The sequence below is a fragment of the Stegostoma tigrinum genome, chromosome 19 (genome assembly GCF_030684315.1).
Source record: "Stegostoma tigrinum isolate sSteTig4 chromosome 19, sSteTig4.hap1, whole genome shotgun sequence".
NCBI classification, from domain to species: Eukaryota; Metazoa; Chordata; class Chondrichthyes; order Orectolobiformes; family Stegostomatidae; genus Stegostoma; species Stegostoma tigrinum.
The window spans coordinates 28,772,084-28,799,777 of record NC_081372.1 but is presented as its reverse complement, the minus strand read 5'-3'; the positions used below and the strand labels follow the sequence as shown (position 1 = coordinate 28,799,777).

The 27,694-nt window shown below is 40.8% G+C and overlaps 1 protein-coding gene across 1 annotated transcript in view; it reads right to left on the bottom strand.

The window, feature by feature from the left end:
- The window catches only part of srms (src-related kinase lacking C-terminal regulatory tyrosine and N-terminal myristylation sites), a 54,789-nt gene extending 27,312 nt beyond the window's left edge, over positions 1–27,477 (bottom strand). Inside the window, exon 1 of the mRNA XM_048550296.2 lies at positions 27,050–27,477. Within this exon, the coding sequence (XP_048406253.1) occupies positions 27,050–27,420 (371 nt within the window). The 5' untranslated portion in view covers positions 27,421–27,477. The remainder of the gene's footprint in view (positions 1–27,049) is intronic.
- Between the last annotated feature and the right edge of the window lie 217 nt (positions 27,478–27,694).

Sequence of the window (27,694 nt, the reverse complement as noted above, 5' to 3'; positions counted from 1 at the left end):
TGTTATTGTGTGCAGGTTTGCATTGTATACACATCAAATACAAGATGTAGTGATGCAGCACCTGTAATATCGTAAAACTTCTCAGCGTTTCACAGCCAAATTCCAAATTATCCACCAAGTGATTTTATCACATGATGGGACACGACTATAAACACTAGGAGAATGCGGAGCTATTTGTCTATGCAGTATGAATGCAGTCATCTCACCTGGGTTTTCTGTAGGCCTACTGGGTGAGTTTTCAGCAATAGGGAGCCCATAAACTAACTCAAGTGGGATAGCACACCATTTTGAAACAGAATAGTAAAGTGCTTACTTTTGACTGGTGCAATAGGCCAAAGGGCCTTCTTCTGTGCTGAAAACCTCTATGATGCTGAGATACCGCAGCCTTCATAATATGGAACAAAAATAAAGTTGCTGGAAAAGTTCAGCAGGTCTAGCAGCATCTGTGAAGAAAAATCAGAGTTAACATTTTGGGACTGGTGCCCCATTCTGAGGAATTGTCACCGGACACAAAACGTTAACTCTGATTTTTCTTCACACATGCTGAGCTTTTCCAACAAATTCTATTTTTGTTCCTGAATTACCGCAACTGCTGTTTGTTTGGTTTTTACGTCATAATACGGAAGCTGGGTAGGTGCTGAAATCAACAGCTTACGTGCTATATTGAAGCGAATAATTAAACGTCAATGCAGCTTATTTCCAAGCCGATTGACCTGACTAATATGCTGCCTCTGCCATAAGTTGATTGAAGAGAGCTGTTGAGTTGCCAACTCTTCAGATTGACCTGGGGTCTCCAGGAATTGAGCATCCATCTCTTGGAACACTGCTATGAGAGAAAACAACCACACAGAACATAACCTGGTTTTACTTTTCAACTTGTTTCAACGCTTTCATTTACCAGTTGCATAAATCCTGCACAAAGAGAATGAAAAGCATTTCATATCAGTGGGATGATTGATCAAGTGCAAAAATCTCCAGTAATCAGTCCTGGTGGATTCAGAAACTCCAGGAATCAGGCAGGAGTGGACAGTCTGATTTTATGTAAAAAATGGGCAAACAGGAAAGAGGAACTTGATTTGATTTGAATTATTATTGTCGCATGTACTGAGATACAGCAAGAACATAAAATGTAACAGCACAGTACAGGCCCTTCGGCCCTCGATGTTGTGCTGACCTGTCATACCGATCTCAAGCCCATCTAACCTACACTATTCCATGTACGTCCATATGCTTATCCAATGACGACTTAAATGTACCTAAAGTTGGTGAATCTACTACCGTTGCAGGCAAAGCGTTCCATTCCCTTACTACTCTCTGAGTAAAGAAACTACCTCTGACATCTGTCCTATATCTTTCACCCCTCAATTTAAAGCTATGCCCCCTCGTGCTCGCCGTCACCATCCTAGGAAAAAGGTTTTCCCTATCCACCCTATCTAACCCTCTGATTATTTTATATGTTTCAATTAAGTCACCTCTCAACCTTCTTCTCTCTAATGACAACAGCCTCAAGTCCCTCAGCCTTTCCTCGTAAGACCTCCCCTCCTTACCAGGCAACATCCTAGTAAATCTCCTCTGCACCCTTTCCAAAGCTTCCACGTCCTTCTTTTAATGCGGTGACCAGAACTGTACGCAATACTCAAAGTGCGGCCACACCAGAGTTTCGTACAGTTTCACCATAACCTCTTGGTTCCGGAACTCGATCCCTCTATTAATAAAAGCTAAAACACTGTATGCCTTCTTAACAGCCCTGTCAACCTGGGTGGCAACTTTCAAGGATCTGTGTACATGGACACCGAGATCTCTCTGCTCATCTACACTACCAAGAATCTTACCATTAGCCCTGTACTTTGCCTTCTGGTTACACCTACCAAAGTGCATCACCTCACACTTGTCTGCATTAAACTCCATTTGCCACCTCTCTGCCCAGCTTATCTATGTCTCTCTGCATCCTACAGCATCCTTCGTCACTATCCACAACTCCATCGACCTTAGTGTCGGCTGCAAATTTACTAACCCATCCTTCTATGCCCTCATCCAGGTCATTTATAAAAATGACAAACAGCAGTGGACCCAACATCGACCCTTGCGGTACACCACTAGTAACTGGTCTCCAGGATGAACATTTCCCATCAACTACCACCCTCTGTCTTCTTTCAGCAAGCCAATTTCCGATCCAAACTGCTAAATCTCCCATAATTCCATTCCTCCGCATTTTGTACAATAGCCTACTGTGGGGAACCTTATCGAATGCCTTGCTGAAATCCATATACACCACATCAACCGGTTTACTCTCATCTACCTGTTTGGTCACCTTCTCAAAGAACTCAATAAGGTTTGTGAGGCACAACCTTCCCTTCACAAAACGGTGCTGACTATCCCTAATCAATTTATTCTTTTCTAGATGATTATAAATCCTATCCCTTATAACCTTTTCCAACACTTTACCAACAACTGAGGTAAGGCTCACTGGTCTATAATTACCAGGGTTGTCTCTACACCCCTTCTTGAACAGGGGAACCACATTCGCTATCCTCCACTATTCCTGTAGACAATGCCAAGTTAAAGATCAATGAGTTAAAGATCAAAGATCAATGCCAAAGGCTCGGCAATCTCCTCCCTGGCTTTCCAGAGGTACCGAGGATAAATCCCATCCAGCCCAGTGGACTTATCTATCTTCACCCTCTGAAGGATTTCTAATACCTCTTCCCTGTGAGCCTCAATACCACCTAGTCTAGTAGCCTGTATCTCAGTATTCTCCTCGACAACATTGTCGTTTTCTAGAGTGAATACTGTTGAAAAATATTCATTTAGCGCTTCCTCTATCTCATCTGACTCCACTCACAACTTACCACTACTATCCCTGATTGGTCCTAATCTTACTTTCGTCATTCTTTTATTCCTTAAATACCTATAGAAAGCCTTAGGGTTTACCCTGATCCTATTCGCCAACAACTTCTCATGTCTCCTCCTGGCTCTTCTGAGCTCTCTCTTTAGGTCTTTCCTGGCTACCTCGTAGCCCTCAAGTGCCCTAACTGAGCCTTCACATCTCATCCTAACATAAGCCGCCTTCTTCCTCTTGACCAGAGATTCCACCTCCTTTGTAAACCATGGCTCCTGCACTCTACTTCCAAATCTAACACCTGGCCAGGCTCATTAGCCAGTACCAAATCTAATGTGGCTTCGCCCCTTGTTGGCCTATCTACATACTGTGTCAGGAAGCCCTCCTGCACACACTGGACAAAAACTGACCCATCTATAGTACTCGAACTATAGTGTTCCCAGTCAATATTTGGAAAGTTGAAGTCCCCCATGACAGCTACCCTGTCTCTCTCACTCCTATTGCGAATCATCTTTGCTATCCTTCAAAAAGAAAGTAGAAAGTGTTGTTTTGTGTGCTATCCAGACAAATCATACCTATATAAGTACATCAGGGTAAGAGAACATAATTTAGAACATGGTGTTGCTGCTACAGAAAAGGTGTCAAGAAAGATCAAATCTGACATGAGAGGTCCAATCATAAATCTGATAACAGCAGAGAAGAAGCTGTTCTTGAATCTTGAATGATTGTTGTGGTGGAGTGGGGTTTGGTTTGGGTGGTTTCACATGTCAGGGTACCCTCCAGAGATGCTACCTCCCCTGCTTTCCTAACCCCTATTCTCTAAAGGCCAGCATACTCCTGAAGTTGGTCAAACCTTCCCACACAATAATCCCAACTTACCTCTCCAGAGATCCAATGGGTCATCTCTATGAAATTGTTTGCACTCCCAAAGCCACTCATTATCAAGCTCTTGCTTCTGCCAACCAACCTGATTGGCCAACAACTCTAACTTCCTTTTGCTGAGGGGTGGAGTCCATTGTCCCTAACTGAGCCCACCCACCGCACATCGTGTGGGCAGGCAGAAATATTTCATCCCCATTTTAAAACTGCTCAGGGTGACGGTGATGATACCATAACCAGCTTGGTGAAAAGAGTGGGAATTCAGCAAAGCCCCAGAGGGTCACCATTCCTCATGGAAGTGCTTCATAATCAAACAGAACAGGGCCTAGGGAAAGGTTCACAGTCAAGTTCTGAAGAGAACAAATTGAAGCTTGAACTGGCTCAAAAATGTCTAATTGTAGCAATAATGCTCATGGAAGCACCTTCAGAGTTACTGGTATGTTAAAGGTATTGTAAAAATGCAAGTTGCCATGGTAGTGAAGAAAAGGCAGTATAAGAATTGGTGATCTCTCTTTTTATCATATGGAATTGATCAAAATTTGATAAACCATAAAGAGGGTTAAGACATTAATTTGTAAAACACCGCTCCTTGTGGCAATTTTGTAAACTTACATTGACTATCCATGGCCACTCATATTCTTCATCAGTTCCAATGGAGAGAGCCAGTAGGAGTCTCTGCCTTCCCTGGTAAGTAGGCAGAGCACCTGATCTTTGTAAACAATTGTCTTCCTTACAGATTCTCAGGAATTATTTAACATAATAAACATACAATCTCAGCATACCACATTGTATTGATTGGCACTTAGAATAAATTAAATTTGAACAGCAAGAGACAGAAATTGCAGTCTTATCCAACTGAATTGGCAAATATATGAGGAAAAAGTAGTGAACTATGTCTATACTCTTACTGAAAAGTGGTGAATATTATTTTGAGTCTATATTTTGTAATGAGGCTGACAGTGTAATACAATTTCGGCCCCCACCCGGCCGTCTTTTCAATGTTATTTGACCAGTTGGACTCATTTGTACGCAATATAAAGTTATTTTTATAAACATACAAGAATATGTATGTTTGAAGAGATTCAGAATTTTAAGTGCATCAGCTGTTAATAGAATCTGATTCCTTGGGAGGAACAATTCTTTCAACAGAAGAAACAAATATTTGCATGTACATAGCATTGTTCATGACCACTGCTGCCCCAGAGCACTTTATAACCAGTGAGGTGCTCCTGAAGTGGCACACACTGTCATAATGTAGATACACAGAGGCACCTCTAACACAGCAATCTGCCAAAAATAACAGCAGTAGGTGCTGGCATAACCAGTGACACCCACTTCTCAAGATTGCATTAAAAAATATGATCACACCAAAGGTCTGTCTCTGTGTTGATGACAGAGGGATAAATAACAACCAGGACAATTTGAGGTAACTCCTGTTTCTTATTCAAAACAGTTCTTTGGAATCTTTGTATCCACTTGAAATGGAAGATGGGCCCTTGGTTTCATATCTCATCCAAGAGGCAATGATAGCAGCAATGACTCCCTCTATGAAGTCAACTATTGAAAGGTTGTGCATGTCCTTTGAAGAAGAAAAGGACAAATCAGATTTTAAGCAGTTGTGACTTTGCTTTTAACCAGAACTCTCCATTGGAAACTGAAACCCCCCAATTAAATATGTGTAGGTCAGGTAACCTAGCTCTGTTACTGAGGTAACATGGTGTAGAGCTGGACAAACATAGCAGGCCAAGCAGCATCAGAAGAGCAGGAAGGCTGACGATTCGGGCCTAGACCCTTCTTCAGAAAATGAAAATGTTTTCTGAAGAAGGGTCAAGGCCCAAAACATCAGCTTTCCTGCTCCTCTGATGCTGCTTGGCCTGCTGTGTTCATCCAGCTCTACACCTTGTTATCTCAAATTCTCCAGCATCTGCAGTTCTTACTATCGCTCTAACTCTGTTACTGTCAGGCCCAGGTAAGATGTAACTATTATTTGTATATCTAATGAATTCTGTATGTCATTTGTGCACAGGTTCCCAAGAGGGGTTCATACGAACCAGCCAAGTTGGCAGATGCTGAGATATTCAAGATTTGTGGACCTCAGGCTACACTCACAACCATATGCTGTTGTTTCCTCCATACTTATGTATTTTTCTATATAATACACACCTAGATTTTCAGATCACTTCCCAAAGGATAGTTTTAAATAGAATTATGGCATTAACGTCTAACTGGGATAGGGGGTTCTATGTCCGTATGTGGGGAAGTGCCGAGGGCAGTGTGGTGGGAAAGAAGGAGTTGCAAGGCAAGAAGTCAGCGAAGATGATGCAAGATGAGATAGTTTCAATATTTGCTTTCAGTTCGAAGCAATTCAATTGTCTTTTTCATTTTGTTAGCCATAGCATCCTTGAATTCATTCAGAATATGCTGCTAGTCTTTGTAAGTACAATAGGCTCTGGTCAGACACATTTCTGGAGGTTTCATCACATGATATTCCATCCACATCACCAGAAAAACTTTCCCTTCCATTTTCATTCTTTCTGAAACTAATCAAGTGTTTAAAAAAATTGTTAAAACCTGTAGCGTTTTTAAATGCCCTTTTTGCTTCCATGCTGCTTTGAACACCAAGATATTAATGTCCAATTTATGAAAACACGAAGGAAATTCTGGCAATTCTACAGAAGAAAAAAATTCTTTTCAATGTTCTTCTGGAAGAGTACTGTGCTCATCAATGCTCACTCCCAAACCCTTGAACTCTTGTCAGCCTGAGTCATTTTTACTTCAAATTTCAAGGTCTGCGGGCAACCTGAAAACAAGACAAAAACCGTGTGGCTAGCTCAATGACATAGTTCAAAGACAAAGTCCTCTTGCCATGAGATTTTGTAGGAAGCAGGATAATGATGGAGCTGCTTATAGTTTTTTAAAAGCAGGAGGGTAAGTGGCTTAATCAAAAATACAGTCCTGACACTGTCTGCCTTTTTTGTCAGCCCTGCAAGTTTAAAGTATCAGGGCTACCCTAAAGGGGCTGTCAAGAGGTCAAGCGATTGTGAATTAATGTATTCAGTTTATGAAAGACAGGAAAAGCATTCAATCTGTGACAGGTAACAGCAGTGAACTGCTCCCTGAGGGCAAACAGATGGATGATACAGTGCACATTGATCTCCATAACTTGTAGAGGTAGCTTTCGGATCAGTGTTAGGAAGGTGTTTGTCCATCTGAAAATCAGGGTGCTACTTGACAAGGACTGCCACCTGATTCGAAGAATCTGATAATATACTTTTTTATGGAGCTAGTATTTTACCATTTATTAGTCACTTCTTCAAACACTTTTAATATATTGACTCATGATAGGTATCCAAGATCCTGCTATTTCAATTTTTCTCTTTTATTAGACATTGTCCCCTATTGGGCTCCAATGTGTTTGCAGGCCGTTGCATACATGATAATAGTGGGGGCGATGAATCTACTTTTTAAAAATTTAAGTGTCACCATTCATCGAGTTTCAGGGATGCTTTTTCTCCGTAAGGCTTTTCTTCACATTATAGTCATAAATGTGCCTCCTTGATGACCTACAGCACCCATATGCTGATGTTCTTGTCAGATGCAGGATTTAGAGGGATATGGACCAAATGCTGGCAAATGGAACTGTATTAATTTATGATATCTGGTCAGCATGGATGAGTTAGACTGAAGGGTCTGTTTCCATGTTGTATACCTCTATGACTCTATGTCTGAAGGTCAATTTCTCCTCATAACTCCAGCCAAGTCATATCTTAGCTCTCTCAGCTCATGTCATGCTGGGAACCGTTTGTCAAACCATAACTAGACACCTTTGGAAATGAGTGTAGAAGATGTCATAATTTTTCCTGTACCAGTGTAGGGGTCTTTGTACCTCCTGTCTGACAGCCCTAACTTTATACTTTTCCTACATGCATTACTTGTGGCTGGTGACTGGTTATGGAAGATCACCACACACCTCAGCAGGGCCCATCTGGGAAAGTGGTGTTGCCAATATTACAGAGCTGGATGATGTCCTATTAGTGCTCCAGATTCAGAAGCCTGTTCACCATCCTGAATTGAGTGGGGTGCTGAACAGGGTCAGCTTAATTGGCTGCCAATTCCAAACTTTCACTCAGAGTGCTTCCAACAACATTTCTGAGCTCCTGGCCTGCACTTTTTCCCCAACACTGAAGACACAAATAATAACTCTACCCTTTATCTCTGAGCCAGTAGGTCATGGGTTTATACCCTAGTCTTGATATAGGGCACCATATCTAAGCGAAGTTGTTCATGCTGGGAGCGTACTATATTGTTTAAGATGCTGTCTTTTGAAAGTAATGTAAAGCTGCGTCCTGCCTGTCAATGTTGGTGTCCATAGCATTTGAAAAACATCCAAAACTAGGCCTGAGCCAACAATGTGATTTTTGGTAATAGGACAGCAGGAAGCCATTCTGCCCATTAGATCCATGCCAGTTCTCTGCAAAAATAACACATTTGGTCTCGCACTCTTGCTTTTTTCCTTCAGCCATGCAAATCTTTCTCTTCAGAGAACTATCCAATTTTCCTTTGAATCTATAACTGAATTGACCTCCACAATTCTCTGTGTTTCAGACTGTAAGCACTCATTGCGTTACAAAAAAAGGTTTTCCTCATGTCTCCATTAATCTTTTCACCACTTAAATCAGTGTCCTCAGGCCTCGATCTTTCCAACATCAGAAACTGCTCCCTTGACTACTCTGGTGAGACCCCTCTGGTTTTATCATATTTGCTATGAATTTTCTTTTACCTGAGGGGAACAGACAAGTTTTTCCAATCTGTATGACTGGAGCTTGTCATTCCTGGAATTATTTTCATGTATCTTTTCTGCCAAATCTTTAATGCCTTTTCATCTTTCCTAAAGTGCGGTGCCCAGAACTGGGGAGAAGAAAAAAAATCTCCTGTTGAAGTGAAACCAATGTTTTCACTTGCTACTTGTCTGAATTTGAGCATTAATTGGCTGCTGCAATCACTTATGGAACAAGTCTGACTGCATTTCAAAAGTATGAAATGTCTCAATAACTTTTTTACAGACATGACAAGACATTATACAAATACAGTTAGAGACAAAAAAAACTGCGGACGCTGCAATCCAAGGTAGACAAACAGGAGGCTGCTGCCTGGCTTGCTGTGTTCTTTCAACCTCCTGTTTGTGTACCATATAAATACAATGCTTTCCTTGACAATCTTAGCATTCTAATGTCATGCTATGCAACACTAGGTGCATATTAAAGTTCCATTTACTGTGAGTATTTGGGGAGAGGAGAATTCCTCTGCTATATATCAATATATAACAATGAACTGGATTGCTCTGATGAAGTTTATTTCATGTTAAAAAGGTAATAGATGGAAGAGAGATACACCTTTCATTCTTCACCCTCTCAAACATCTTTTTGCACGTTTCTATTGTTACTCATAAAAAGGATCAAGCCAGTTTTTCCACATTCTTGGAAGATTAAGCATGGCTTTTCTCTGATCTGTGGTAAAATACCATTGAATCAGCAATCCAGAGGCCCAAGATAATACAGAGGGCATGGATACAAATGCCTCTATGGCAGCTTTGGAATTTAAACTCAATTCAGAATCTCAGTCATGGTGATCAAAACAACTATTCTCCATTATTGCAAAAATCTTTCGAACATCCTTTACGGAAGTAAAATTACCATCTTTACTTCTACTAATGCCTCCAGACCCATAGCAATATGGGTGACTCTTAACTACACTCTGTAAGCACTTTTTAAACCTCTCGGTTCAAGGTCAATTAGGGGATGGGCAACAAATGCAGGTACTTTTATTCTCATTCAACGAAAAGAAAAAAAAAATAAAAATCAAAAAGGTATTTAGTCTTTAAAAAATTACCTCCCACACTTTAAGCTCGAGACTCATTAAAACTTTAAAACTATGACACTGAGCAGAATTTAATGGAGGTCCCAGGGATCTTTCCTGACGTGTGCAGATGCCATCCAAGACAACAGTAGAGGAATCCCCACTTTCTGAATGGCTGTGCCACAATGGAGGCAGTGGATGCTACTGCTGCTACAACACCCATTAAGGCCTGGTGTCATTGCTGCATCTCAAGCCATCTGTGAATGGATTCTGGAGAAGAGATTGTTGTCACAAGTGGGTGTCAGCAGCACAGATGACTCTCATCGGCACCACCCTTCTCAATGTTTGGCCTCTCCAGCAACTGAGAGTCTTTGAATGAGGGACCCCATCAGCAGTGCACAGGTTTGTTTGTTGTGCTCCCAGAATGGTGAGCTTTCTGGAGCAATGTTAATACCAGCATCATCAAAATGAGGCCTTCAAGGAGATATTACTTCCCCAGCTAATAGCCTCAATTGACAGTGGGGTGATACAAGAGAGGAGGCAGGAAGGTGGTGAGGCCTCCATTTTGCACTGTCCCATCTGACTAACTGCACCTCACTACCAAACTCACAAGGGATGAGAGCATTAAATTCAACTGATTATTGCACATGAATCAGTGATACACTCTAATTTCCTATGCAGGGAACGTTTGCACAGTTTTGTTCAATCCAATCTGTAGATGTTAATAAACTACCAGCAAATCCCACAAGCACTAACCTGTTCCCAAAAGCCTTGTAAATAATGCCACATTCCCAACAGCTTCCATAAGTACTGATTCCCTCCCAGGAATCAAGTAATTACTGAGAAACTTGAAGGTACCTCTTACAAAGAAATCATAAGACCCCATTGTAAATATGGGGCTACTCATGTGAATCCACTTGCAAAGAGTGAAGCATTTCCAGGAACTTTGTAAATGCTCACAGGTGTTGGGAAGCTACTGTGTATATTGTCATGAATTCAGGAAATCCTTAACAAATGAAGATACATTATCACAGTACTTCCTGGAAAACTGATTCACTTCCCTGACAAACAGTGTAAACATCAGGTCAATGCTGAGGAGCTCTATAAATATTGATATATTACAAGAGAACCTTATTCCTAAATTTCAGGAAAAGCATCAGAATTTTCTCATTTCCAGTATGCCCAAATTATGCTGGTTTCTGGAACTTAAAAGAACTTAAGCCCAAATTTTCCCACACATCTCAACTGTGTACACAAAAAGTAAACAAGACAAAAAGAAACACAAATTAACCCCGCTGTTTGAGCGAGTTAGCTTCTGCCTTCTGTCAATACATTACTATAATGTATTATAAAGGAAATTCACTTCAGCTCAGTTATACAGCCATAGAGTTATACAGCATAGAAACAGACCTTTTGTTCTAACTCATCCATGCCAACCAAGTTTCCCAAACTGAACTAGTCCCACTTGCATACGTTTGGCCTGAACCTTTCGTATTTATGTACCTATCCAAATGTCAAGTAAATGTTGTGACTGTATCAGCATCTACTACTTCTTCAGGCAGTTCATTCCACATACATACCATTCAGTGTGAAAAAGTTGCAAGTGAATGACCAGATATTAACAAAAAATGGTGTTGTACCATTCACTGAAAAGCTCCTGGAAATTCTGGCCAAGGAGTCAATGGCCTGAAGGAGAATCTATCCTCCTAAAGAATTTTGCCACTTCAGTTTATTCAGTTCTTATGAAAAGAAAATGTGCTGACAATTATTGCATTGCTTTTGTTACACAGACCACTTCTTTTTTGATTAATACTCTGTCCAACAGTAGGCGGTCAATAAACTACATCCAGAGCCTTCTGACTTTGTTCTCCATCCACACAGTTTCTGATCTGAGCCAAAATCTTGGCTCATGAACTTCCTTATGAGGGCTACCCCTTTCTATCCACTTTATTGTTACCTTTTAAAAATAATATAGCCTGGAATATTTAGTTTCTAGCTTTGATCACAAAGCAACCACGTCGCTGGAATGGATATCAGATTAAAACTATCACCATTTGTGCTAATTATACTTCCCATGAACAATTTGCACATTCAGATAAAGTGCCTTTGATGTTAATCTTTTACCGTTTGTCCTTGACTTGATATTATTCAATTGCACTGTTACTGTTTAACACTGACTGTATAATTGGACTTTGTAGCAATACTACAGTCTGTACTTAGAGTTCAGGTGTGCTAAAAAGAGTGGACCTGTGCACTACCACAGTGGCTGCAGAATGGCTGTGGAAGGCTGCTGAAATCCACTGGGGACACTGCAGATGGCTTTGCAGGACTTCCTGGAACAGCTTTGATCCTCCACGTCCCGGGTTTGAACAACACCACTTGGTATGGCAGCAACAGACTGGGCTAGCAGGATGACAGGCATCAATGGGAGGGACTGAGAGTGGAACGGTGGGAAGGTTTTCTTTCAAGCATTCGGGGGTGTGGGCTTTCTGGCTCGGTGATCCCATGATTTACTTCAGAAGTGGTGGTGAGCTGCCTTCGTGAACCACTGAAGTCCATTTGTTGTCATTCATGACAGCCAATAGGTACAGATACCAACTGAATAACTTGATAGATACAGAAGGGCACGTAGATATGTAACAGTCTGGGAGGTTAGTGTCGAGTGACACTTTTTGAGGCTGCAAGGATAAAAATGAAGCATTTTGACTCTAAGTTTAATTCAGAAATACACATTCATTCAGAGTGTGTGAGCATTGCTGGCTGGGCCAGCATTTATTACCCATCCCTAAACCAGATATTCTCCAGGTCTTGCTTCATTTGGATAGGGACTGCTTCAGTACCTGAGGTGTTGTGAATGATCCTGAACACTATAGAATTATCACTAAACTTCTCAATTTTTGATCTTATGCTGGAGGGAGTGTCATTGATCAAGCAGCTGAAGATGGTTGGGGCTAGGACACTACCCTGAGGAACTTCTGCAGAGATACCCTAGAACTAGGATGAGAACATTGGGAATATATGAGCCAAACAGAAAATTGTCAGTGTAACAGAGATATGCTTGTTACATAGCAGGAGCTTGATTAGCCTTACAATGGAAAGCATTTGTCTGAATTGTCACTGGTCCAGGGTTCTAAAGAACGGTAGCTGTCTTGTTTGGTTTATGGTCATGGGACATATGGTACACAGCTATTTGTATAAAAACGTAAAGAAACCTTCATTTTTTTGAACAATTTCTACCAATCTCTATCCCCATATGCATATGGCAAAATAAAGCCTTTACCTAAAATGTACCTGCAACCGTCTCCATTTTATATGCCATTTGAAACTCTGACAATTGGCACTGCAACAAGGGCAACCTATTGATTGCCAGGAGGTCAGATGATCAGATGTATCAAGAGAGTGAGTACCTTTATGGAGTGAGTACCATAGGCAGGGTCTCAGTCTTGTAACCAATGAGATCAAAGTTGGAGATCGTAGCATGGAACAAAAGAACTGGGTGTGCAGACTCCAGAACTACCATGTAGTTTCTGTTAAGCTAGAATCTCCAATGGATAGATCAAGAGCCACTGCAATGAGAAAGGCAGAATCACTACGAAGCAGGACCGGTAAACATCTATGGAGATAACGAGAAGTCACATGTAGTGGTGGTTGCTGAGAATATTGACTTCTTTTTGCCTGACAAAGTCCTCAACATCTGGAAACAACACTTGTTGTTGATGGCCTGAAGGAGAAAAAAGTAAATTTTGCTTAAACAACAGAACAAAACTTAGAGATAAAACAAAGAAAGGTTGGAATTCTGGGAATCCATTAGTGATGCAAAAGGTGGGGATGCAGAAACAAAGTTGGACGGGGTGAGGGAAAGGTTTGGAGAAGTTGCCTCAGGAGGACCACACAGTCTACAATGCTGTGAAAAAGACAAAAAAAGAAAAACATGTATGTTGTGTGTGAGTCTACATTGGTGTTTAGTCTCAGTGTTCAGAAGCTAGTAAATGTGAATGTGTGTGAAGTGTGTCTGAGAAAAGTTTTATTAAATTTATGTAAGTTAAAAGCAGCAACCAGACAATTATATGATAAAAATGAGGGATTGATTTATGAGGAAGCACTGCTTTCTGACACACATCTTTGGTGGTAGTAACATTTTTAGGTTGGATATGAAATAAAAACCGAAAGAACTGCGGTTGCTGTAAAATCGGAGACAGAAATAGAAATTGCTGGAAATGCTGAGCGGGTCTAGCAGCATCTGTGGTGAGAAAACAGAGTTAACATTTCAGGTCGAGTAGCCATTTCCAGGCATTCTGAGGAAGGGTCACTCGACCCGAAATGTTAACTCTGATTCCCCTTCGTAGATACTGCCAGACCCGCTGCCTCTCTGAGGAAGGGTCACCGGACCCGAAACGTTAACTCTGATTTTCTCTTCGCAGATGCTGCTAGACCTGCTGAGCATTTCCAGCAACTTCTGTTTTTGTTACTGCTTCCCCAGCAATTTCTATTTTGTTTCTAGGTTGGATCCAGATGGTACAGACTTCGGACAACCCTCTTTGTGAAACAGAATAGTAGATAATCCGTAAAAACAGAAAGGAGAAGCAGTCTTGCTGTTGGCTTATCAGACGAAGGTTAAGCAGTAGGAGGAAAAGTGTAGCTAGTTGGGAAGACAGGTATACGGGAGTTGACAGGACAGAGAATTGCTTACACGCAGGAAAGGGTAAATGAGGAGCAGAATGCCACAGAAATGTAGAATAGATCAGTGGGCTGGGAAAATGCAGTTCCTGATGGCATATTATGTAGGCATATCAAGGAAAGAGGAAAAGGAGGCAGGAAAGATATGACTGCAGCAGAGGTATAACAAGGTTGTGCATGAAAGGCACAGAATATTTGCAGCCTCTCAGTTTCTTACCAGGGCTGACTATTTATTATGCAACAGGCCAGCACATCAGTGCAAAAGCTAAGGCTGAAGCTTTTGCAGCAATCTTCATCCAGAAGTGTTGAGTGGATGATCCATCTCAGCTTCCTCCAGTGGTCCCCAGCATTACAGATACCAGCCTTCACCTAATTTGATTCACCCCACATGATATCAAGAAATGGTTGGAAGCATGGAATACTTTAAAGGCTTTGGGCCCTGACAACATTCTAGGTTCCTTCAGAACCCACCAAGCTGTTCCAGTACAGTTACAACACTGGCATCTATCCGACAATGTGGAAAATTTCCCAGGTCTGTCCAGTACATAAAAAGCAGGACAAAGTCATTGCAGCCAATTACTGTCCCACCAGTCTACTCTCAATCATCAGTAAAGTGATGGAAGTTGTCATCAACAGTGCTATCAAGCAGAACCTGCTCAGCAATAACCTGCACAGTGACACTCAGTTTGGGTTCTGCCAGGACTCCTGACCTCATTACAGCCTTGGTTCATAAAAGAGCTGAATTCCAGGTGTAAGGGGAGCGTGATGACCCTCGACCATCAAGGCTGCAATCGGCCGAGTGTGGCATCAAGGACCCCTAGCAAAATTGGAATCAATGGATATCTGGGGCAGGCTATTCCAGCGGTTAGAGTTGTATCTGGCAGATAGAAAGTTGGTTGTGGTTGTTGGAGGTCAGTCATCTCAGCTCCAAGACATCTCTGCAGGGGTTCCTCAGGGTAGTGTCGTATACCCAAACATCTTCAGGTGCTTCATTGCTGACCTTCCCTCCATCATAATGTCAGACGTGGGAATGTTCACCGATGATTGCACAAGGTTCAGCACCATTTGTGACCCCTCAGATTCTGGAGCAGTCTGTGTCAAAATACAACAAGATCTGGATAATATCCAGGCTTGGGCTGACAAGTGGCAAGGAACATTAGTGCCACACAAATGTCAGGTTATGACCATCACCAATAAGAGACAATCTAACCACCACCTTTTGATAGTCAATGGTGTTTTCATCATTGAATACCCCACTATCAACATCCTTGGAGTTATCATTGATCAGAAACTCAACTGGACTCGCCACAGAAACGCAGTGGCTACAAGAGCGGGTCAGAGGCTAGGATTACAGCAGCAAGTAACTCCCTCCTGACTCCCAAAAGCCTGTCCATAATCTACAAGGCACAAGTCAGGAGCGTGATGGAATACTCCCCATTTGACTAGATGACTGCAGCCCCCACAACACTCAAGAAGTTTGACACCATCCAGGATAAACCAGCTCACTTGATAGGCATAACATCCACAAGCATCTACTCCCTTCCCACCGAAACTCAGTAGCAGCAGTGCGTACTATCTGCAAGCGGCACTGCAGAAATTCACCAAAGATTCTCAGACAGACCCTTCCAAACCTGAGACCACTTCTATCAAGAAGGATAAGGGCAGCAAATACGAAGGAACACCACAACGTTCAAGTTCCCCTCCAAGCCACGCACCTTCCTAACATGGAAATGTATCTATGTTCCTTCACTGTCGCTGAGTCAAAATCCTGGAATTGGCCCCCCAATGGCATTGGAGGTCAACCACAGCAGGTGGACTGCAACAGCTCAAGAAGGCAGCTCACCACCACCTTCTCAAGGGCAATTAGGGATGGGCAATAATTGCTTGACAGCCAGCGACACCCACAGCCCACAAAATGAATAAATTAAAAAAAAACTCATTGGTAGCTTTACAGGCAAGTTAAGGCAAAATAGACAGTCAATTGTGTGTTGATAACAACTGGGGAAAAAAGAAATTTCTGTATCAAAGACAAGCAGATTGGCATGGGAGTGTTAAAAAAACAAATCTGCAGTTCCATCCACTTTCAAAAAACTGCAGAACCTAGCCTAGGGAATTGGGAAACTGTTACAAGGCCAAGAGCTGTATGGTCACTTCCTTGATTTGAACTAAAGTTGGAATCCCACAGTTTTGAAGAGACAGAAGCGAATATGTTGTTGCTACGTACCCTCTGTCAGGGGAATCACTTGGCCCTGGCAGTGGGTAAGAAGAAGGGCTGGAGCAACCTGGGGGATGAGATGAAAACCTGAGTATGATGGGCTGTGCACTTTAGAAGTATGCACACATACCGACTAGTTCATAATACTCACCAGAGACTGGCTGTGCAAAGCTGCTGCTGAATCTGTAATACTGTATTGAAACAATTTTTTTGTTCTGTTCTTGAATGAAAAAGAGGCAGACTGGACAAATAGAGATAACAAGATGTGGAGCTGGATGAACACAGCAGGCCAAGCAGCATGAGAGGAGCAGGAAGGCTGACATTTTGGGCCCAGACCCTTCTTCAGAAATTCATGTTAACCCTTTTCTGAAGAAGGGTCTAGGCCCAAAACGTCAGCCTTCCTGCTCCTCTCATGTTGCTTGGCCTGCTGTGTTCATCTAGCTCCATAACTTGTTATCTCAGATTCTCCAGCATCTGCAGTTCCTACTATCTCTAGACTGGACAAATAGTTGTGAGGGTTACAGGCCAGTGTCCATATTGCTTAAAAGTGGTTTAATGCCTTGTGACCTGTTTTGTAGTGATTTAAAAGCTGTTTGCTAATTAGTTGCCATTTATCGTCCTTGAATGCATCATTCTTCTAAAAGCTACAGATGCTGTAAAGCTGACCAAAAAAAACAGAAAATGCTCAATGTTTTGTGAAGGAATGTTATTTCAAACTTAAAAGATTAATTCTGTTTCTGTCGCTCTACACAGATGCTTCCAGGCATGCTGAGTTTTTCCAGCATTTTCTTTTTTATTTCCTGCTGCACTTTTGTGTGAACAAAATAGGACATATTCTGTGCACGGGATGCTTTTGTGTTTGAAATGTGAGTTAGGATTTGGAATCAAAGGGAATTCAAAATACTTAGTGTAATTGCAATGAATTCTGCACTGGATTGGATAGATCTTGGGACTAAAAACATGCTGCAAAGTTTTAGGATTCCAGGATTCTGGTTTTGAGCACAGTCTCAAGATTAATTAATGTACATTAACTTCAGATGTTGTTAAATCTGATTTAGAAAAAGCAGTCTTAGGTAATTTGAATTCCAAAAGAGTAAGAATGGAAACTGAGAAATTTGGAGACATTTGATGATTAATCTATAATCAAACAATTAAACTACAGGGCTGAGGATCATGACCTAGGTTTAAAGATTTAAGTTACTGAGTCAGACTGACAGTATCACTTTAAAGCTAAAACACATTAAAACATCATCCACAGATGGGGCAGTGATTTATAAACTTAGAAGGAACACAGTAGTCCAGAGAACCCTGAGATCTAGAGACTGTTAATGTGAAATGATTGCTGTGTGTGGCCAAACAATATGTACTTAAACTTGAACATCGCTCGGTCTCAGATAATGATTTTAAAAAGTAGTTTAAGCCAGTTCACAGAATCTAAAGCACCAGTTAAACTCCTAAAGGAAAGGAATTGTTTCTCTTGAAGCAGAGGAGACTGAGGGGCACATGACCCTCAGGAAACTCATCCCCTCCTGGGTCTCATTTGGAGGCCCAAACAGTTCAACATCTGATGAGAAGGGAAGGCCAGTACAGTGGACAGGGTCTCTGTGTCTGGTTGTTGAGGGCAGTCTCATTTGAAATGATCTTTTAATGATCAGGTTTAGTGCAAGTATGGTAGTAGAATAACATGTGAAACAGCCATAACTAACAATGATGGAACTATCTAAGTCTTAATATATGTCTCCCCTCCATCAGTTCTGAAAAATACATCAATATATCTGAAAAAATTATATAACACTTATATAATCCAAATGTACACAACGAAATGTACAGCAATTATATTAAAATCTCAGCACTGGATGTCAGGAAAGGGATAGTGCTATTGCTGTTCGTCTATTTTCTGTATAATTTTTTTTGTTAATTGAAATATAATTTCTCCTTCAGGTATTGCTACATGTGCTTGAGGTGGGGGTACAGATACGGATATAAATAAAATAGTTCAACAGTTGTAATTTTGAGATACACCTATCAGTTTAAATTAAGGAAGAAGGTTGCAAGATAGCTGGAGCAAAGTACAATGGAAGCAAATGGGGTTAAAAGGTGGTAAGTCCCTGGACATAATGGGTTGCATCTGAGGATATTAAAGGACATAGAAGCAGCGATAGTGGATATAGTAACTTTTTAAGAATTCTTAATATTCTGGAAAAGTCACAGATGATTAGAATACTACCAATGTAACACGCTCATTCAATAAAGGAGGAAACTAAAATAATCAGGCAACTACAGGCCAATTAGCTTAACATCTGTCTTTGTTAGAGTTAGAGTTTATTAAAAAGGATGTAATGCAGAGAAGTAGAAATGTAAAATATAACTAAGGAGATTCAGCATGACTCCATGAGGGGAACCATACCTGACAAATGTAATAGAATTATTTGAAGCGATAACAAGCAGGATAGATAAAGAGGAAGCAGTAGATGTAATCTATTCGGATTTCCAAATAGCATTCAATAAGGTACTGCATATAAGGCAACTTGATAAAGAAAGGGCACAAATTGTTAGGGGTAGTGTTTTGGCATGGATAAAGGATTGATTATGTGACAGAGAATTAGGATATGGGAGGTAATTTCAGAATGGCAACCTACAACTTATGGAGTGTCATGGAGGTCAGTACTGTGGAGCCACATTAATTTACAATATACATTGATTTCTACCAGGAAAATGAACGTACTATTGCCAAGTTTGCAGACGACTCAGAAACAAGGTAGAAGGCAAGAGGTGAGAATGACAAATCTACAAAAGGGTTATAGACAGGTTGAGTAACTGAACAACAATGATGGAACCAAACACAGAAAAATAACAGATTTGCACTTCAGCAGGCAGAACAGAAGACCTGAATATTATTTAAATAGAGAAAGACTGGAGAAAGTCCTTATGCATGATTGCAAAATGCTAGCATTTGAATTCAGCAGGTAATGGCGATGGCAAATGAATTAATGAAAATTTTTTCAAACAGACTGGAGTATAAATATCAGGAAGTCTTGCTAAAATTATACAAGGCACCAGTTAGAACATACCTAGAATACCATGATATGAAACAAAGAACTGTGGATGATAGGAATCTAAAATGAAAACAGAATTGCTGGAGAAACTCAGCAGTCCAGCAACATCTGTAGAGAGAAAGCAGAGTCAATGTCATCCTTCATAAGGATACAATGAATATATAAACATGTAAATCTGTAGAATACAGTCAATAGTTTCAGTATGTTTATCTAAGAAAATATGTAAGAGCATTCCAGAGATGGTTGACTAGGTTGATCGTGGGTATGGAGGGACATTCCTATGTGGAAAGGTTGAGTAGATTGGGGCTGTTCTCATTCGAGTTCAAAAGAATGAGAGGAGACCTTAGTGAAACATACAAGATTTTTCGGACGCTTGACAGGGTGGTGCTAAAAGGTTATTTCCCCTTGTGGGTGAGTTTAGGATCAGATGCCATAATCTCAAACTCAGTTTGCCCAGTGAGAACAGAGATGAGGTGGACTTTCTTGTCTCAGAGCATAATGTTTGTGAAGAATGCTTTACTACAGAGGCAGTAGAGACTGTGTCGATAAGGATATTCAAGATTGAGATAGGCGTATTTTTAATTAGTAAGGGTATCAGCTATTGTCAGTAGAAGGCAGGAAAGTGGAGCTGAGGCTTATCAGATCAGCCATGAAGTCACTGAATGGTAGAGCAGACTAGATGGGATGAATGACCTACTTCTGTTTCTACACCTTATGGACTTACGATGATTGAGAAAAATAACTGATCATTCAACTCCTAATAAAAAGGTAACTTGTTTGCAAGCACCATTTGTCTATCTTAGTTTGACAGGCTACCTAATACGAGTAGGACTATTAGTTTGAGGATGGAAAATATAAAAGTGGCACATTCATTTATGCTTTCTTCACACATTGAAACTCCTTTGCGGAGCTGAAAGGTATTAACAAGGAATAGCAATTTAAGCTGGATATTCAATATCAAAAACATTGAAAGTTACAAAAATGCAAAAGATTTGTACATTTAACAAAAAATTAATACCCAATATTAATTGTTCAATGCATAAAATTTAAATGTTAGAAACACCAAGTTAAGGTTGAAATGTGGAAATCTTTCTTTTAATGACAAGATAAAAGATAGAGAATTCTGTCTTCCAAGAACGAGTATTAAGGTATAGGTCTTAACACCCATTCTTTTGACTTGTTATGCCGTGGCCATGTTCCATCGCACACAGAAGAGTACATATTCAATTCCAGACAGATGACAACTTCTTCAGCTTGCCAAGTTTCAAGGAACAAATGTTCCTGAACAACTACTGAGTGAATGCTTGATGAAGGCGATGATGACAACTTACTGGCATCACATAGATGCAACTAGAAGCATTCCATTTTCACTGCCTCAGATGTATTTGCAACATCAGGTAGCAGGACAAAGTTCACAACACCAGGAGGATCAAGCACATGCTCATCAGAACTCAACATCACTGGATAGTCCATGTGGTGTGCTTTGGAGATTAAACAAAAATACCAAAGAACTGCAGATGCTGGAAATCAGTAATATTCTGAAGAAAGATCCATGGACCAAGTTTTAGCTTAGCTTTCTCTCTACAGATCCTGCCAGACCTGCTGTATTATCTCAGCAATTTCTGTTTTTGTTGTATTGATGATTCCTGCGGATCAATGGCAGTATTCTACTGCCAACTGGTGACATAAACTCACATCACAGGATATCCCAAACTTAAAAGTAAAGATATTCTGACAGCCAAACTTGCTTGCAGGCTTGATTCCAATACTCATAATTAAAGAAACTTGGATAGACCCAAACGGCAAAGTCTCTATCATCAAGTGATTTCAACATTTGAGGATAGAGTCAAGTGCCTTTAGGAGAGAGAAGTGTGGCAGGATGCCAAAGCCTCAAACCAACATTCTAATGATGGCTTCATAGGCAGTATTTGCAATCAGTTATTCAAATCAGAGCCTTGACCTAATGTCACATATTAGCTAACATCAACGTGGACTGAAACCAGTTGCTTCTTTTGCTATATACTCAGCCAGCGAAGCAACAGGAGAATCCATCACAATAGTTGCTAGGATACGAGTGGCAATGACACATTCAAGGAACTAAAATAAGCAGGTATTGATGAAAATTGAAGATTGGGTGATTATAGTGATTTTCCAGAAGATGAAGGAGATGCCCGAGAAAACTGCTAACAATTCAACATAAAGGCCGAGAAGGGAGTTAATTGCAAAGTCACAACTGGAAAGTGGTTGAATTTCTGCAGGTGAATAGCTTCAGGCAGCCTGCATTCAAGCAAAGAATGTTAGGGTATTTTATAACACACACCTACCTGCAAGCTGAAAAATTTGCTGCAAAACCCATAAGATCAGGTAATTAGAAAATGCAAAATTCACTCAAATGATCTGTAAGTTTTGATTTGAACCACTTAATTGGGAAATTGGATAAAACTTCACATAAGTCCTGACTTGCATCTGCAGAACAGTGACATTGGTGCCCAAAGTCAGAAGTTGACCCAATTCCTAATATCAGATGCCCTCATTTTAATCAGTTAAAAATTCAAATGAACAGTGCAAGAGAAAGTGGGAATTGATTACATAAATTCTGGCTAGATTTTTTTTCTAATCCCTTATGATGTTGTAAAACACACAGTGGAAAATAAAACTGGAGTTCAGCTAATTGATTCTGTAGTCATGGTAGAGTGGTTAAGGTGATCGACTTGAATCTGTGTATGCACTACAGTTGAGGTCTGAGGGCAGATAGGATGAGCATTTACATCCTTCCTATTGGTTGAAGACCAATCACAGGAGGTTTAGAGGGGAGGTCAACAAAGAAAATTTGGGTGCCACTGCTACCTCACAGCACTAAGGACCCAGGTTCAATTCCAGTCTCAGATGACTGTGTGGAGATTGCATGTTCTCCCCATGTCTGTGTGGGCTCTGAGTGCTCCAGTTTCCTCCTACAGTCCAAAGATACTCATGTTAGATGAATTGGCTGTGCTAAACTGTCCAGGGATGTGTAGGTTAGGTAGATTAGCCATGGAAAATGGGGAGTTATAGGGATAAGATGAGGGTCTGGGCTTGGGTGGAATACCCTTTGCTTTCTTTCAGCACTGCAGGGAATCTAACGAAGAATTCAATTTTCTGGTAAACTAAGGGATATTGTGAATTCATAAAACTGGTTAATTTCTATAACTTTTATTCTTATGCCTAGCACTTAACCATGTGTAGTTACGTATATTTAAGAACCTTATGAGTAACATTCCCTCTTTAAGATCACACTCATTTCCTCTCATTATTACTCCTCTTCTGAATGGAGCACATAATTCTGGATTAAAGTTCCTGGGATTTAAAATTAATTTCAAGTGATATTGCAAGCAAGCAGGCAGAAACACACACAAACAAACACAGCAAGTCATTCAGACAGCATTAAAAAACAGATTATCTGGCCACTATCACGTTGTTGCTTGTGATAGCTTACTAAATGCAGGTTGGATGCTCCACTCGCACAACAGAATTTCAACAACTATCATTGTAGTCATTGATACAGTAGCAGACAACAATACAATCAGATCTTACTAATTTTCACCCCTAAACTGTGTCGGGCAGTGCACTGAGTCTCAGAGTCAGGATGCTATGTTATGCTGCACAGGACGTTGGTTGGGCCATTTTTAGAATACTGTGTTCACTTCTGGTTTCCCTGCTATAGGAAAGATGTTGTTAAACTTGAAAGGGTAGTGAAAAAATTTGCAAAGAGTTGCTGGGGTTGGAGGGTTTGAGCTATAGGGAGAGGCTGAATAGGTTGCGGTTATTTTCCTTGGAGTTTCAGAAGCTGAGGGACGTTGGTAAAATCACAGATAAGCTGAAAATCCAAGGTCCTTTTTCCCAGGATAGGGGAGTCCAAAACTGGAAAGCATAGGTTTAAGGTGAGAGGGGAAAGATTTGAAAGGGACCTAAGGGGCAACTTTTTCACACAGAGGATGGTGTGCATATGAAATGAGCTGCCAGAAGAAGTGGTGGAGGCTGGTATAATTACAACATTCAAAAGGCATCCGATGGTATATTAACAGGAAGGATTTAGAGAGGTATGGGCCAAATGCTGGCAAATGGGACTAGATTAATTTAGGATATCCAGTCGGCATGGACAAGTTGGACTGAAGGGTGTTTCTGTGCTGTACATCTCTATGACTTGATAAAAGGTCCAAGGACAATAGAATTGTCAGTTTCTGAGCAGATCTGTTGGGTTAACAAGGCATTTACTGAAACAAATTCTTTGTTTATTCTTCACCCACTCCATTCAAATTCTTTTTTCATTTAGGATTGCTTATCAAAGAGAAAACTGTTTTGTTTCTTTTGAAAAATAGTTCTTTAGTCATTTATTTAATGTTGTGCACATCCAATTCATTTTTACAATCACATATCTTAGAAATCTGCCTTAAATGTTCATATAGTGTATCATTCTATCACTTAACCTAACAGTCCACAAGGCCTGTTCTTTCCTGCTGGAAAGGTTAACCTCACATCTGTACATGTCGAGTTGTATGCCTGCAGTGCTAGGATAGCATTTTTTAAAAAAGAGAAACGTTTAAGTGAATAAGTGCCCTGGATGGCACATTTTCTTCATAGGTGTCACTGTTTCATTTAAGATACCGGGGTGGCTCAACGAAAGGACTTTCCACTGTGGATCTGGATTTGAATTCAGCCCAGTTCAATGAGATGAAAATCCTCTGACTTGTCATTTGAAGCTACTTTGAGCACTTTCAACAAACATGCTGTTGGTTATGGATCTCCACTTAAAACAAGCTCAGGGTAGCCAGTGTAGAAAATGAAAAACCCAAGATCAACCTTCGTTATTCCAATGAGCATAACATTTCTTCAAACAAAAAATCAGGTGGTGATAGCAGTATTGATCCAAGTGTTTTATTATGTTACTAGTATGACTTTACAGTCTTAGTAGTGTGGCTTGCTCGGAGCTAATTCTGCCAGTGTTCAATCCAACAATCTTCTATCGAACAACAGCAACAATTTCACACATCTCATACTTGTTTGAGAGACTTTGCAGTGCACACAATGGTTGTTGCATTTGCTTACATCACAGTGACTGTACCTCTAGCATTGATATTGTATAGTCTGCTTTGATATAGTACTCTGGAATTTACCTATGGGTGTAATTGGAATGTTAGATCCAAAGACGTGTCTGATACGTTCCCTTTCTGCCCTTTCTCATGATTACACTGAGACACAAATAACTTCAGTTACATGGTCCGAGGAAAGCACCAAATGGACAAAGAATAAGCATGCAAATTTATAGAAGAATTCAGTTTCAACTCATTTAACCACCACTCAGACACAGTGGACACAGCATGTTCAAGAAGCTGCAACTGGGAACACATTTTGATTTCTAAAATGACATATTTCACTTAAAACCTGACACAAGCTACAAAAGGAGTCATGATGACAGATGAAAAATCCTTGGTCAAGTGTTAGGTTTGAAAGAGCTTTTTTAGAGGAGGACAGTTTGTGAGGTTTCAGGTGGGACTTTCAGAGCTTAGAGGCTTAGCAGCAGAAAGAACAGTAATTAATATAGTTCATGAGAAGTAGAGATCAGATATCTTGATTTGTAGATTTGGAAAAGACATAGGAGGGGCAAAGACAAGAAAGGGTTTCTAATTGAGCAGGAAAAAGGAGAAGTTAAAATAAAGAACTGCGGATGCAGGAAATCTGAGAAGAAAAACAGAAATTGCTGGAGAAACTTAGCAGGTCTGGCTGCATCTGTGGAGAGCAACGGAGTTCATGTTTCTAGTCTAGCAACCCTTCTTCAGAGCTGTTCTGAAGGATCAATGAACGTAAAACGTGAGCTCTGTTTTTGTTAATGGGAGAGGGCAATTTCATAATTTGATAGATGATCTTACAGGAAAACATCTTGGTGCACTATACTTACAGTGAATTGTATTTATATAGTATTTTAACGTAGTAACAACATCCCAAGGTTTCACAGGAGCAGTAATAGTCGATGTTTTCTGCTAAGGTACAAAAAGATGCCAGGTCATCGGTCAACCATTTCATCCAAGAGGCACGTTGCCCACATTTATGTCCAGAGCCTGTACAATCACTAGTTAAACTAGGTAGTTACTTAGGTCAGCAAAATTTTAACTACTTGTGTAAACAAACAGACTTTGATAATGGAAATAAGAGCTCTATACTTACTGAAACAAACGCAGATGCTGAAAAACACATTGGCTTCCATGTAATTATATTGTAGCCTTTCCCAAAATTTCATATCATATTCCTCATTCTGTTTATGCGGCAGTTTTATAAATTTTTACATTTGAGGAAGAATCACTGGACCCGAAATGTTAACTCTGGTTTTTCTTCACAGATGCTGCCAGGCCTATTGAGCTTTTCCAGCAACCTCTGTTTTTGACACAGTTTTACATTACACGAGGCATATTACACATATTAATGTGCATTCTTCCAGTACATAACGCATGGAAAGTGTAGAATAGTGATCAGGTATAATTAGGATGATAATATTCTCCTTCAAATTAAATTTGCAATTATCAATGTAGAAATATTATTCATGCTCAGGCATAATAATTATTTTGAAAATCACTTGAATGTGTTTGGGAGGGAGGTTTGCTGAAGATTCATCTAGGGCACCCAATATTCTTGCAACCTGCCATGTGTAGGTCCTAACATTGACTTTTTGAATTTGTGTCCAGATATTGCACAACTCTGGCCCAAAGCTGAAGGAAATTTCAAACAATGGATTTTTTTTTCCAGGTTCCACCGAGGTTCCATGTGTCTGAAACACAGAAAGCTAGCATGCAATGCAGCAGGTAATAAGGAAGGCAAGTGGAATGTTATCCCTTATTTCAAGGGGTTTAAGTATAGGAATTGGAAATTCTCATTACTATACAAGGTACTGATGAGACCATGCCTAAAAGACTGAGTAGTTTTGAGAAAGTTTTTTTGGAGGCAGTTTAGAGAAGGTTCACTCAGATGATCCCTGATATGGATGGATTGTCTTATGAGCAAAGACTTTTACACTCTGGAGTTTAGAAGAATGAGAGGTGATCTCATTGAAAAATGCAAGATTCTTAAGGGTAAATGCTGAGGTGTTTCCCCATAGGGGAGAGTGGAGGACCAGGCAGCATTATCTCAGAATAAGGGGGCACCAGTTTAGTACTGAGATAAGGAGGAATTTATTCTCTCAGAGGGTTGAGTGTCTTCCAAATTTCTTACCAGAGAGAGCTGTGGGGGCAGAGTCCTTGTGTATTTTTAAGAAGAGGTAGATTCCTGATCAGTAGGGGAATCAAGGGTTATGTGGAAAAGACAGGAAAATGAACTTAAGGAATATAGTATCAGTCATGATTGGGCTTGAGGAGCCGAATGGCCTTTTTCTTCTGGCTGTATGTGAATGCAAGTTTCTCTTTCTGCCCAGAGTCCAAGTGTTGACTTCTTTTATTAACCTTGTACAATAAAAGGCAACAGAAAGCAGGAACACGTGGGAGATTTCCCAATAAAACTACTCACGGTTCATTTGCAAAGTTCTCAATGACTTTCACATAATTGGTGGGAACCAAGCCCTCGGCGGAACCGGCAGCTTTCCGTGCGAACAGATAGTCCCCTTCATCTCGGATGACTCTCAGTTTCTCGCCCCGTTTCAGGGACAGCTCTTCTGGCGACCTGGCCTGGAAATCGTACAGAGCGGTGTAGACAGGTCCTGGTTCGCGAGGCGCCACTGGGGTTGGGTTTAAGGCGGACGGTTTGGGGTCCACCAAGGGGCCCGAGATGACAGCGATCTGACGCCGAGTTGGAGGGGAGTTTGCGGGCGGAGGCTCGGGCCAAAGACGGTCCCAGAGCGCCCGCAGACAGGGCAGGCAGCTCCGTAAGGTCTTTTCCATCACAGTCCGTCAGCAGCCTTTCCCGCTGCACTTCTCCAGTTCCATAAAGTAACTCTGCAACGTTTTACTGGGGCTGAAAGAGGGATGGGTGGGGGGGGGGGGGGGGGAGTGTGGGTTGGGGGAGAAAAACAGTCGGGAACAAAGGTCCACTCACCCTGACGTGGTGCTTTTGTCTTGGAGCAGAAACACATTGAACTTCTGGTTACATTTGCTGGTCTTTTCGGGGGATGGTTTACTTCCTGCAGGTACAATTCAGGTGGAACCAGTTTTTAAA